At 50.4% G+C, this 11,779-nt stretch overlaps 1 protein-coding gene across 1 annotated transcript; it reads left to right on the plus strand.

The window, feature by feature from the left end:
• Window positions 1–289: 289 nt before the first annotated feature.
• NR2F1 (nuclear receptor subfamily 2 group F member 1) lies at window positions 290–9,070 on the plus strand. The gene is made up of 3 exons (XM_047072207.1): window positions 290–752; window positions 3,177–3,704; window positions 8,790–9,070. The coding sequence occupies exons 1-3, from the start codon at window positions 290–292 to the stop codon at window positions 9,068–9,070; spliced, it is 1,272 nt and encodes a 423-aa protein (XP_046928163.1).
• The last annotated feature ends 2,709 nt before the right edge of the window (window positions 9,071–11,779 follow it).

The following is an 11,779-nucleotide window of genomic DNA, read 5'->3' on the forward strand; positions in this document are numbered from 1 at the left end:
AAAGAGAGAAAGAAAACAGCAGGAACCACAACAAAACGCCAGCAGGGCGGGCGGGCGCGCAGCAGCAGCGGGGCGGCCGAGGCAGTAGCGGCGGCAGCGGCGGCGGCGGCGGAGGCAGCGGCCGGTGCCCGGCTCGGGCTCGGCTCCCGCGACCCCGGGGCGCCCGGCGGGCCCCCCGCCCCCTCCCCCTCCCCCCTTCCCCTTCCCCTTCCCCTCCCAGCGCGCCCGCGCGCCCCGCGGCCCTCGGCGAGCAGCTCGGCTCCCCCCAGCGCTCCCCGGGCCCAAAGATATGGCAATGGTAGTTAGCAGCTGGCGAGATCCGCAGGACGACGTGGCCGGGGGCAACCCCGGCGGCCCCAACCCCGCAGCGCAAGCGGCCCGCGGCGGCGGCGGCGGCGGTGGCGAGCAGCAGCAGCAGGCGGGCTCGGGCGCGCCGCACACGCCGCAGACCCCGGGCCAGCCCGGAGCGCCCGCCACCCCCGGCACGGCAGGGGACAAGGGCCAGGGCCCGCCCGGCTCGGGCCAGAGCCAGCAGCACATCGAGTGCGTGGTGTGCGGGGACAAGTCGAGCGGCAAGCACTACGGCCAATTCACCTGCGAGGGCTGCAAAAGTTTCTTCAAGAGGAGCGTCCGCAGGAACTTAACTTACACATGCCGTGCCAACAGGAACTGTCCCATCGACCAGCACCACCGCAACCAGTGCCAATACTGCCGCCTCAAGAAGTGCCTCAAAGTGGGCATGAGGCGGGAAGGTGAATATTTCTTCTCTGCTTCTTTCCCTGAGCTTCGCCCGCCTCCCCGGCCCTCTTTCTTTCTCTCGCGGGGGTGGCTGCTGTATGGGACTGGAGCTCCTGCGGTCCCTGCCCCGTCCCAGCTTCCCCTGTCCCCGCTGCCTTCCACCCCCGGCGTCACCCCCCCCCCCCACCAAGCTCGCTGCCGCTGCCTCCCCCTCCCGGCCTGCGCTCCTCTCCCCGGCTCCTCCACCCCTCCCGCTGCCTGCTCAGGATTGTGTCCCTGGGATCGTGAGCTGTGGCTGAAAATCCCCTTCCTTCCTCTGTCTTGGATGTGCTCGGTGTGTGTCCCTTTCCCGCGTGTGCGTGAGGGTGCTTGGGGGCTGTGCTGGCATGAACTTGGGGAGGGGGTGCTTATTTCCCCCAGAAAACTCTTTTCTGTGTTTTTCATTCCACTTTCCCCTCCACCTCTTCATACCCTTTATTTAAAATTGGGGAGGGCTGGGGACTGGAGTACCCAGAACCATAGATTCACTGCTGCATCATCCTTTTGGAAGCTTAGCTTGGAAAAAGAGGAGTGAGATTTATTGCACTTGTAGGTCTAATTAGGGGGGAAGGGGGGCTTCTGGCCTGTTCACTGGTTCCCTCTCCTCTTCACCGAGCTGGGGCCGCCTCCTCCAGAGCTGTGGCCTTGTTTTCACCCCTCTACTTTGAAAGGAAAGTTTGTGACTGAACCGTCCTTTCATAGTTGTGTCATTTTTTTTAAAGCATGATACTCGTTTTATTTCTTCATCAAACTCCACCCTCTGCTTAAATACTGCATACAAATTACAATTTACAACGGCATTTACCGATCCTTCTGATTTGGCTATAATGCATAGACTGCAGCTGGCATGAGCTTCCCCTTCATTTAATCCCTGTGTTGTATGGGTTTGGTTTCTTTTAACACAACTTTTGATGTTGTATTTAGATATGCTTCATGTTCATGTGGCAGGAGATGCAGCACTTTTCTTATAAATATACTTAGCCGTTTACAGTTAAAGTTTATCTCCTGACAATCATTAAAGATGTCTTATAGTCAAATTAGCGAACCAGTCAATTTTGCAGAATGCAGATTACTCCTTCTTGTAATTGACTTTAAAATTATATTTTATATGCCACAAGAAAAGAAATTGAATTCCTTCAGATCTCAAGGAGCAGGCAAATATGACGACTTCATTTCCAGCTCCAGGGAGATTTTGTAGGCATCTGAAAAAAAAAAAAAACTGAATTGTGCTCTCATTTAATTGAAAAATAACTGCCAAGTTCAAAACTATAATTAGAAAAAAGTATTCTAGCTGTTATGTTTCAAGAGCTTAAATTGCATTGGGGCTTGCATTAAAATTAGAATCAAAGCAAACTTAAGAAAATAGTGCACAACTTGAAATAAGACAGCTATGTGTACATGGACATATCTATATTAATTTGTTGGGGGGAGAGTTCAGTAGCCCTAACTTTTCCTAAAGTTGTCTTTGTTTACATGGCAATTTAAAGCGCTGGCACTGTTGAAGTAAAACATACACATTAAAAAAAAAAAAAAACTTTGGTCAGCTTTAAGAACTCAAAGCATGCTTACGTTTTGCATTCAGATGGTTAATGAATCCAGTGTTTTTGCAGTTGCAAGCTCGTGCATTCACTGGGCAAAAGCTGGCTGCAGGTTGCAGTGGCACCTCACAGGACAGACATTAATTCTATTTCCCACTTTTTTCAATAATGTTTGGCTACTGTAAGTTCAACTTTTTTCTTGAAAATTTTCAATTTTCTGTTGCTTTTAAGAGTGAACTTTGTGTGGGGCGAAGGGGAGGAGGGGACAGGGGAGGGGTGCAGGATACTTGTTTTCTATTCAAAAGTTGTAAGTGGTTATGTAACTTGTATCTATTTTAAGGATAATTCTATAGCATTTGGGGAGAATATGGAAACATTTTGAGCAAAACACTGCTTGCTTGCAAATGAAGAGGCGGCTAGGCATTTGCCTAGAACCACAACCTTTCTCTGGTGTTCGCCTGTTCTTTTTTGTTTGTTTTTGCTTTACTTTGATTTGTTTCATTCTGGAGGGGTGAGTGGTATTTCATTAACCTGAGTGTCACACCTTGGTGGTGAAGGGGTTGGGTGCGCTTTCTTGACCATGCCGGGCTGGGGGCCCTGAGGTCAGGCCTAGTTCTGGCAGGGTTGGGGTGGCCAGGGGCGCAGGCGATGGCTGGGCAAATTGAGCCGCGGAGCTGGAGGCCCTCACCCCAGATTTCCTCCGGGTGTGGGCTGTGAGTGAGAGCGAGCGCGAGAGAAGATGCACCGGGCGCCTGTGGCTGCAGAAAGAGCCTCCGCATTGTGTCGGGTGCGCTGCGGCACGCCGATGTTCGCAAGCCCCCTGGATGCACATTGCCTCTTTTCTCTCTTTCTTTTTGTCAGCGGTTCAGCGAGGAAGAATGCCTCCAACCCAACCCAATCCAGGCCAGTACGCACTCACCAACGGGGACCCCCTCAACGGCCACTGCTACCTGTCCGGCTACATCTCGCTGCTGCTGCGCGCGGAACCCTACCCCACGTCGCGCTACGGCAGCCAATGCATGCAGCCCAACAACATCATGGGCATCGAGAACATCTGCGAGCTGGCCGCGCGCCTGCTCTTCAGCGCCGTCGAGTGGGCCCGAAACATCCCCTTCTTCCCGGATCTGCAGATCACCGACCAAGTGTCCCTGCTGCGCCTCACCTGGAGCGAGCTGTTCGTGCTCAACGCGGCCCAGTGCTCCATGCCGCTGCACGTGGCGCCGCTGCTGGCCGCCGCCGGCCTGCACGCCTCGCCCATGTCCGCCGACCGCGTCGTGGCCTTCATGGACCACATCCGCATCTTCCAGGAGCAGGTGGAGAAGCTCAAGGCGCTGCACGTCGACTCAGCCGAGTACAGCTGCCTCAAAGCCATCGTGCTGTTCACGTCAGGTGAGGCTGTGGCCGCTGGGCGGGCAGGCCGCGCCGGGAGCGACAGTAGGCCGCGCTCCGCGGGGCCCGGCCTCCTACGCCGCGTCGCCGCGCGGGCCTGGCCGGCCCTCGCCCGACCTTGGGCCCGGCCGGGACTTGCGGCCCCCGCGCCCGGACGCGGCCCGCGGCGCCGCTGCCATCTTGGGAACGCGGCGGTGCGGGAGCCGAGGCGGCTGGGATGCGGGCGGCGGGCGGCACGGCCTGGGGGCCTGGACCCCCACGAGGGGCTGCGGCGGCGGCGGCGGCGGCGGCGGCGGGTGCGCGTCTCGTGTGTGCGTGGGGGGTGTTGGATCTGTCTGGCTGCGCGAGTGTGCGGTGTGTATGTGTGTGCGATGAGCGTGTGCGTGTGTGTGCGCCAGCGCTTAGTGTTTCTGGGGGAGGAGAGGGAAGGAAGAGAACGTGGGAATGTGGCTTTCTCCTCTGTGTGGCAAGCTCCCTGGATGAGTTTCCCGACACAGAGAGACACACACAGAGGTGGAAAGAGAAGAATACGCGCAAATAAATCATAAATAATCCCGCTTTATTGCTGCCTGATTTTCCCTTATCGGAAACCATTCATGTTTGCAGTTGCTGAGGTTATTGAGGGTCGTAAAAAACGGTTTCAATCTAAACAAGAAAGATAAAAAACAAAAGGAACACTGTAGATCCCGCAAGTATGGGAGGATTCCCGCCCCAGAGATAAATCTCATAGCCATGCAAAACACATGAACATTGGAAATTTAACAGAGTGCCTTAAAAATATCAAATTAAATGTAGGTGGTGGTAACATGCATGTTAACAATTTCTCTTATGATAGATGGTTCAAATTAACTTCCAGGAAAGTGCATTAACGTTGCCTTTGAAGGCTCTAGTCTGAGCCTCTGAGAACACTGCCCGCTTTTTATTATTGTAACCTGCAAGAGGGAAACATATAAACACCCGGGACAGCAGGTAATGGGGGGAAATATAAACAAAGCCAGAAAGGAGGCTGGTGGGGAACAGAGCTGCTCAGATTGGGTCTCCGGCCTTGCCCACTGCGAGTAGGGTTAGCTGCAGCTTTACCCCCATTATTGGCACTATTGTTTTTAATTTCTCCATTCAGAGAACAAATAAACCATCCTAATAAATCTATCCTAGAGCCAGGACCTCCAAAGGCCAAATTAAAACCATTCCTGAGCAGAGATGGCAAAATCCCTTTCCCAAGGCCTTGTTGAACAGTAAGCAATGGTATAATCTATCAATATTTCCTGGCTTTCATGCGTGAAGAATCGTATTTACATTGTATTAAAATGACTCTTAAATTTGCACAATATTGTAATGTAGCAAATGTAGTATTAATATCGATCTGAACAGCAGATAATTTATTTAGACAAGAGCATCTCATTTGTATGCAGGGTGGCCAGAGCCATGGACTTGGACTGCCCCCCTTTTACTTTCAGTGCAAATGCAGGTCTGCTAGTGGGAGAGGGAGTTATTCTTTGCAAGAGGATAAAGTGCAAACCTTAAAACAAATGGAAGATTTATTGAATAGCCTCCTCAGTGTTTGAATGCATTTTATCTTAATAAGTCTTCTTGATGGAAACGTGTTTTTCAAAAGTGACAAAGAGCCTGGGAAGCAGCAACCGGGCTGCTTTAGCTCTGGCAGGCCTGGGGCCTGGCTGGCTCTCTACTACCCAGCTCTTTAGCCAAATTAATCAGGAAGCAAGCCAGTGTCGGGGAAGCTGGGGTTTTAAAAATCTCATCCAGTGAGGTGTCTTGAAGCAGAAATGTGACTTGGAGCTGGACAGAGGTCTTCTCAGGAAAGATCTTTCCTCCCTTTCCCTTGTCCCCTACTAAGGTTCTTTGAACTCCCTTGACTTTTCTGATCTCCTGCCCTTTCCCAGAGAGAGGCAAGGACCGTGCTGGCTGCAGGGAGGATTGTGGAATTATTCATGCTTTTCTTTCAACTCGCCATCCTAAAACATCCCCGTGAAAAGTGTTCCTTTTTAAAAAGTTTTCCCGAAGAAGTTACTTGAACAAAGTCTTCAAGGTGCAAAGGAGGCTGAGAAGCGAACAATAACATTATTTTGTTGGAAATTGCAAGCAGAATATCTGAAAATGGAAATGGAGCTGTCAGTAGTAATTCACCCCCCTCCTCCATACAACACATTTCCACTTTTGACTAAACTTGTTTTGATTGCTAGCCAGAAGGGAATTCATGGGAAGCCTTCTCAAAGTCATCCAACTTTTAAGCAAACTTTGAATGATGGAAAAGACAGTTTTAGACATATTGTCCAACGAGGTTTGCTCCGGCTAAGTATTTGAAGCTGGCACGGGGGTTCCCTGTGGTGGTTTTCACATTTGGCCTCCGGATGGTATGCTTAATCCTTAATATTCTGGACAGCATCCAAGGACTAGGTCATGACCTGAACTTACTTTTTTAAAAAATTCATTAATTCATACACCTAAATGTTCCCTCAAATAAATGGGACCTCCTCTGAAAGGAGCCATCTAGTTAACATAAATACAATAAATCCATTTTCACCACAATAATAACTTTGATTTCTAGTTATGGCAGCTGATTACATCTATATTTCCTGAACACTAAACTCTTCTGAATGCACAACATGAAATACATTCTCTGCACTACAAAGGCTAAGCCGGGAGGGCCTGAGCAGTAATGGTTATTTATTTACATAATTTCTTTCCCATATACTTTAGGAGAAATATTGACACTACCATATAAAAAGTGAGACATTGATTTTGTACGTTTCTACCCCCTTTTCTTATCTTGGGTATATCTCCTGGGGTCTAAGTATGTACTGCGTTACACCCCCTGCTCACCTAGCTTTGCTACCACAACCACCCAATCGATCTGAGAGCTCACACTATCTATCCATAGTTGGGGGGGATCCTGTTGCAGGAATATCCAGAGAGGGAATGAATATCTAGAGTGGGAATCCAGGCCTGAAGTAGGACTCCTGCTGGAGAGAGGCCACAGAGCTGGCCGGCTGGCACCTGGCAGCCAGGCCCAGCTACAGGCATTCTGCCTTCAGAGGAGGAAAGAAATCCAAGCAGCCAGCACAGGGCCCAAGTAAGCCTTTCCTGGGCTTCTCTCTTTTGGAGTGGCATAGCTGGGAGAAGAGTAGTGTCCTTGTACTCTGGGGGCCCTAATTGTAAATATCAGATAAATATTTTACAGACCTGAGGGAATGCCATATGGGTGATTAAAAGAAAAAAAATCTGCTGGGGTATCAGTGGGTCTTTTTCATCCTGCATTGTCTAAGGCTGAAAGGGATCCTGTGGCATAATGGGCAGATAATGCATGTAAAGCAAGATATATGTAAATATGAGTCTGCATAGTGGCCTTTCAGCAGGGCCAGGTTAGCAATCAGGACCAAGGGCAGACCTCAGGGTCCCCTCTCTAAGCAGTGAAGCCCCAAAGTGCTTCTGCCCTCGCCCTTCTAGCCATAAAAATCTCACTGGCTTCCCTAGTCAGGCCAGTGTGGATGCACCCAAGTGGCTGGCTGGAGTAATTAGACATCTGAGAGGAACCCATTCTGGATCTGGGGTCAGAGGGGACCTGCCTTAGAAGTTCTTGAATTAGCACTGGTTTTATTTGTATTTTTGCTCAAGGCCATTGCCTTGTAGATGAAGGTGTTAGAATGCTTTGTACATCCCAATTCTTGAAATAGAAAGACATAAAGCTGAGGAACTCAGCAGACACGGGTTTCACTTTGAATCATTTGGTGTGACTTCTTAGGGTCACATTTACCCATTCACAATTATATAACGTCCTTTTGGGGGCATTGCCATGCATGAGTTTCTTCCCAGATCTATATATTAGCAAACTCTGCCTTTGATCTCTAGTCAACCTCCTGACTGGCTAAGGGCTCCTCTGTGATCTTCCTGTTTTTAAAATATTTATTATTAATACAAGAAATAGCATGGGTGTTTGAACTCAGAGAGGAAGCTTTCACTTCATTCCTCTAATTCCCCCTTCTCTTCCATTTCTTCGCCTTTAGTTAGTTAGTTGATATAGTATAAACTGCTGTCTTGAAATATTTTTAGGAGACCGTGAGGAGCCTTGGTTGATATGAGATAAACACACAGGTTTTAAGATGCTGTCATTGTGTGCAAGTGCCTTTTTCCCCTTGGTCCTGCAACAGGAAGCCCATCTCCCCAAGTCCCCCCTAAACTCCCCAGCTCCCAGTTTGGAAACAGCAACAGCAGCTGCCTCTAGCCCAGCTTTGTGTCTGATCGCTGAAGATGTCTCCTTCCTGCAGCCTGGAGTAACTGAGCCATATTCCTCCTGATTATTATACAGCTTACAGAGATGTGACCAATTTTCAATTACTTGATCTAAAGCACAGATAGAAGTATACACCCTCACCAAGGATTTGCTGCAGAGTTCTTGCTTGCATAGATAGTGGATCTCAAATCCTATAGTGCTAAAGCATGGGCTTGATCTGATTCCATGCAATGCCAGCCCATGACTCCTTCCCCCTCCCATGCGTTTGTTCACTGTACAATCTAGGTTCTCCTTGAAGATTTTGGTTGGGGTCATTTGGGTTTGAGAGGGAGGACTCCAAGAAGCCTGTAAGAACTACCTCCAGGCTACATATTTCTTCAGGGCTTCTGAACACCCTGAAATCAGGGGCAAAGGGGCAAAAGTCCTCACTTTAATGAGCACAGCGGAAAGATGCACCCCTGCAGGCGGAGGACAGGTTGCTACGCACAGCAAACATGGCTCCAGCATCGTACATTATTTAATCCAAAGGTGAAAGAGGAAAAACAAAGAGACTAGAGAGGTTGCTGCCTCTGCATGTGTGTGCTTCTGTCTCCAGCTCCCCTAGGCTTGGTGGGGGTTTGATTTATTTTTATTTGTACTGGGGTCTGAGTGGGGGGAATGGTGAGGAAGGATTGGGGAGGTATGGAGAGGAAGATTTTTTTTTTCTTTTCCCTTCTCTTTCTTTTTCCCTCTTTTACCAACTTAAAAAAAAATTGAATGGCTTGTTTGTGCCTTTGCTGTTCACTAACCTGTGTATCCTCTCCCCTTGTGTCTCCTTCTTGTGGCTGCTCGGGCAGATGCCTGTGGCCTGTCGGATGCCGCCCATATCGAGAGCCTGCAAGAGAAGTCGCAGTGTGCACTGGAGGAGTATGTGAGGAGCCAGTACCCTAACCAGCCCAGCCGCTTCGGCAAACTCCTACTGCGACTGCCCTCCCTGCGTACCGTGTCCTCCTCGGTCATCGAGCAGCTCTTCTTCGTCCGTTTGGTAGGTAAAACCCCCATCGAAACTCTCATCCGGGATATGTTACTGTCTGGGAGCAGCTTCAACTGGCCTTACATGTCCATCCAGTGCTCCTAGACCTTGGGCGCTTCCCACCTGCCCCCACCCCCCTAGAGACTCAGAGGACCGGCGGGGGCCATGGACTCCAAAGCTTCGGGGACATCAGGTGGCTGTTGCAGGGTGCAGCCAGGCAGGGGGGAGGTGGGCTGGGCCAACAGGAGCAGCCCACCCTGCAGGAATGCAACCCGAGCTGCAAACCAGGAGAAAAAGAGACTCTCTTTAGGATCAGATCTGTGAACAAGTTGGAAAGGAAAGAAAAAGGACCTTGTGTCTGGTGAGAAAAGGAAAAAAAAAATTTGAAGAGAGGACCATGAGAATTTTAATAAAACAGAAGGAGACTAATGGACCTTCCAGGATTTATTGTGGACGGATGTGGATATATTCTGTACAGAAAAACAACACACATGGAAGTGGACTGAATTCTATGTAGAAACACACACACACGCACACACAAACACACATACACACCCCAAACATTGTTATTCATTTTGTAAAATACTAGTCTTTATTTTCATTTTTTTGTAAAATTTAAACATCGTATGCACATAAAAAAAGGAAACAAGAATTAGGGGAAAATAACATTTTCCAAATAATTATAAAAAAATTGTCCTGTGTCTATGTATCTATATCTGTTTTGTATTTTTTTCTGGTTCCAAACCAGATTTCCTGTGATTCTATACTAATAATTTTTGATATAACCCTTTGCTTCTTATAATGAGTGCGATATATGTTGTCGAGGCTGTTCTTCAAGAATTAAAATTGAAGTGAAAATTTAAACAAAAATAAAAGAATTTAGCAAAACCCATGTGTCTGGTTACTTGACAGATGTCATAAGTGCAAGAGAACCCTCCAATTAATTTTCACTGCAATTATTATTAGAATGGGGAGGTGAGGTGGAAACTTTTAAGGTCCATTACAAAGTTGTCTAGATTTATTTCCTAAACCCAAGACGCTGCCTTGGTTTTGTAAATGCAGGGGATCAGGCTCTGCATGGGCTGGGGTGGGCAGGGAGAGGGCAGGGCACCTCGGTTGCCCCCAGCAGCTCATGTCACCTCTCGGGTGGCTGGTGCTCCGCATGGAGCTAAGCAGGCAGCTGGGGTAGGCTGGGCTCGGCCCCGAGTGGAGGCCTAGTCTCGGTAGCCACCAGCTTCAGTGACTGCAGGTGGGAATGTGCCTGGCTGGAGAGGCTGTGAAGAGAGGCATGGAGAGCTGACTGTGGGGGTCTAGGGAGGAGAGGGCCGCTCAGAAGCCTCTCAGAAGACCATCGGCCTCTCCTCAGCTCTGGGAGACAGAGTTAGGGCCTCAGCGCTGCCAAACCTAGCTTTGCTCCCCCTTTGGTCCGGAGCACAGCAGGCTAGGGTTTACCCTTCACTCCAGACCCTGTGACAGGGGTTCCCTGGAGGGCTCTCAAGCTCAGTTGAGCGAACAGAAAGGCCCTCCTGTGGCACTTAGGGACGTGGACCTGGAACCTGGGAGTTGGTGAGCTAGGTAGGCTAGACTACACTATTTACAGAAGCAGCGTTTGGGCCCTAGTGGAGCATTCAGGGCAGAAACCTAACGCTGAGGCCTCACTTTGGGTGTGCAGGGGGCGAAGGTGGGGGGGGAGTGCTGCTCTCTGTTACAGCTTTTGGAGCATGAATGTTTTATAGGATTCTAGTCGGTGTTGCGAGAACACATACTACCAAGGGAGCTTTTTCCTAACGTATTAATAAAGCCCGATCTTTTGAAATAACACCTCTCACCTCCTCTCCCGCCCCTCACCCCAAACAGGCCTTGGATGAGGCAAGTGCTTCACTTTCAGAAGTCACTGACAAAAGTTTTGCTTTCCTTTGCTGCCTGGGAATCTCCAGGTTCCCCCACTCTTTAAGAAATGTATTAACAAGCTCTAAGCCGCCCGAAGTCTTCCTGTTCTAGGTGCAGTGCAGCCTGGGCAATGCCAGGCTCTGTGTGGAGAAACCCCCGCAGGTCGCCCGCCGCCCGGCCTGAGAGTTTGGGAGACTGGGCGGGTACCGCGTGTGGTGTGTGGGACCGCCAGAGGCCGTCCCACCGTCCCATGGGTCCCCACCTGCCTTGGCCCTCAGCCTTTGCACTACACCCAGGGGTAGTGTCTTTGGGCCTAGGCTGACTTCCCTGCACAGTGAGCACCCAAGGCAGGAGGGGCGAGGGAAGAGCTCCTATTTAACCCCTGACCGCCTCCCAGAAAGCCTCCGAGAGCCCTCCCGGGCTGCGGGATCAGGGAATGTGGGAATTGGGGTGGGGTAGGCAGCAGCCGGGCGCGGAGGGGGAGGGGAATCGAGCTGCCTCCAAACGCTCACGGATCTTTGCTGCCTTTCTTGAAATGAGATGTAAATATATTCATTACAGTGTGATCCCTCTGATGAAAACAGATAAACATTTTTGTAGGTCGGAAACGTATTTTTCAATTAATTTCAATATGGAGGCCCAAGCACAAAGTGCCCAGTGTGGGGACTGGCCCGCAAGCCGAGGCCCGGGGTTTACGAGGCACTTGCTGTGGGGTCCAGAGGTGACAGCGGTAACCTGCCTCTTGCCTGACGCGGCTGGAAGCGCTGCCCATGGCCTGAGGGATCGGGCGACCCTCCTCAGCCTGGGTCCCAGACCCGGGCTGGCCAAGCACGGTGTAGGAAGCAGAGCAGGCCTTCCTACGTATGGCTTCACAGACCCCTTCGCAGACTCAGTCCAGGAACCAGGACACTTGGGGCCGAGCGG

Source organism: Lynx rufus, unplaced genomic scaffold (assembly GCF_022079265.1).
Source record: "Lynx rufus isolate CCGP_SWC_20201006 ecotype Redwood Valley unplaced genomic scaffold, mLynRuf1.p SCAF_1, whole genome shotgun sequence".
Taxonomy (NCBI): domain Eukaryota; kingdom Metazoa; phylum Chordata; class Mammalia; order Carnivora; family Felidae; genus Lynx; species Lynx rufus.

What these genes read in the sequence shown, in the direction of transcription:
- NR2F1 (XM_047072207.1), top strand. Translation starts at nt 290, where the DNA reads ATGGCAATGGTAGTTAGCAGCTGGCGAGATCCGCAGGACGACGTGGCC. An exon ending in AGTGGGCATGAGGCGGGAAG is followed by an intron (nt 753 to 3,176) that starts GTGAATATTTCT and finishes TCTTTTTGTCAG; the next exon opens with CGGTTCAGCGAGGAAGAATG. An exon ending in CATCGTGCTGTTCACGTCAG is followed by an intron (nt 3,705 to 8,789) that starts GTGAGGCTGTGG and finishes CTGCTCGGGCAG; the next exon opens with ATGCCTGTGGCCTGTCGGAT.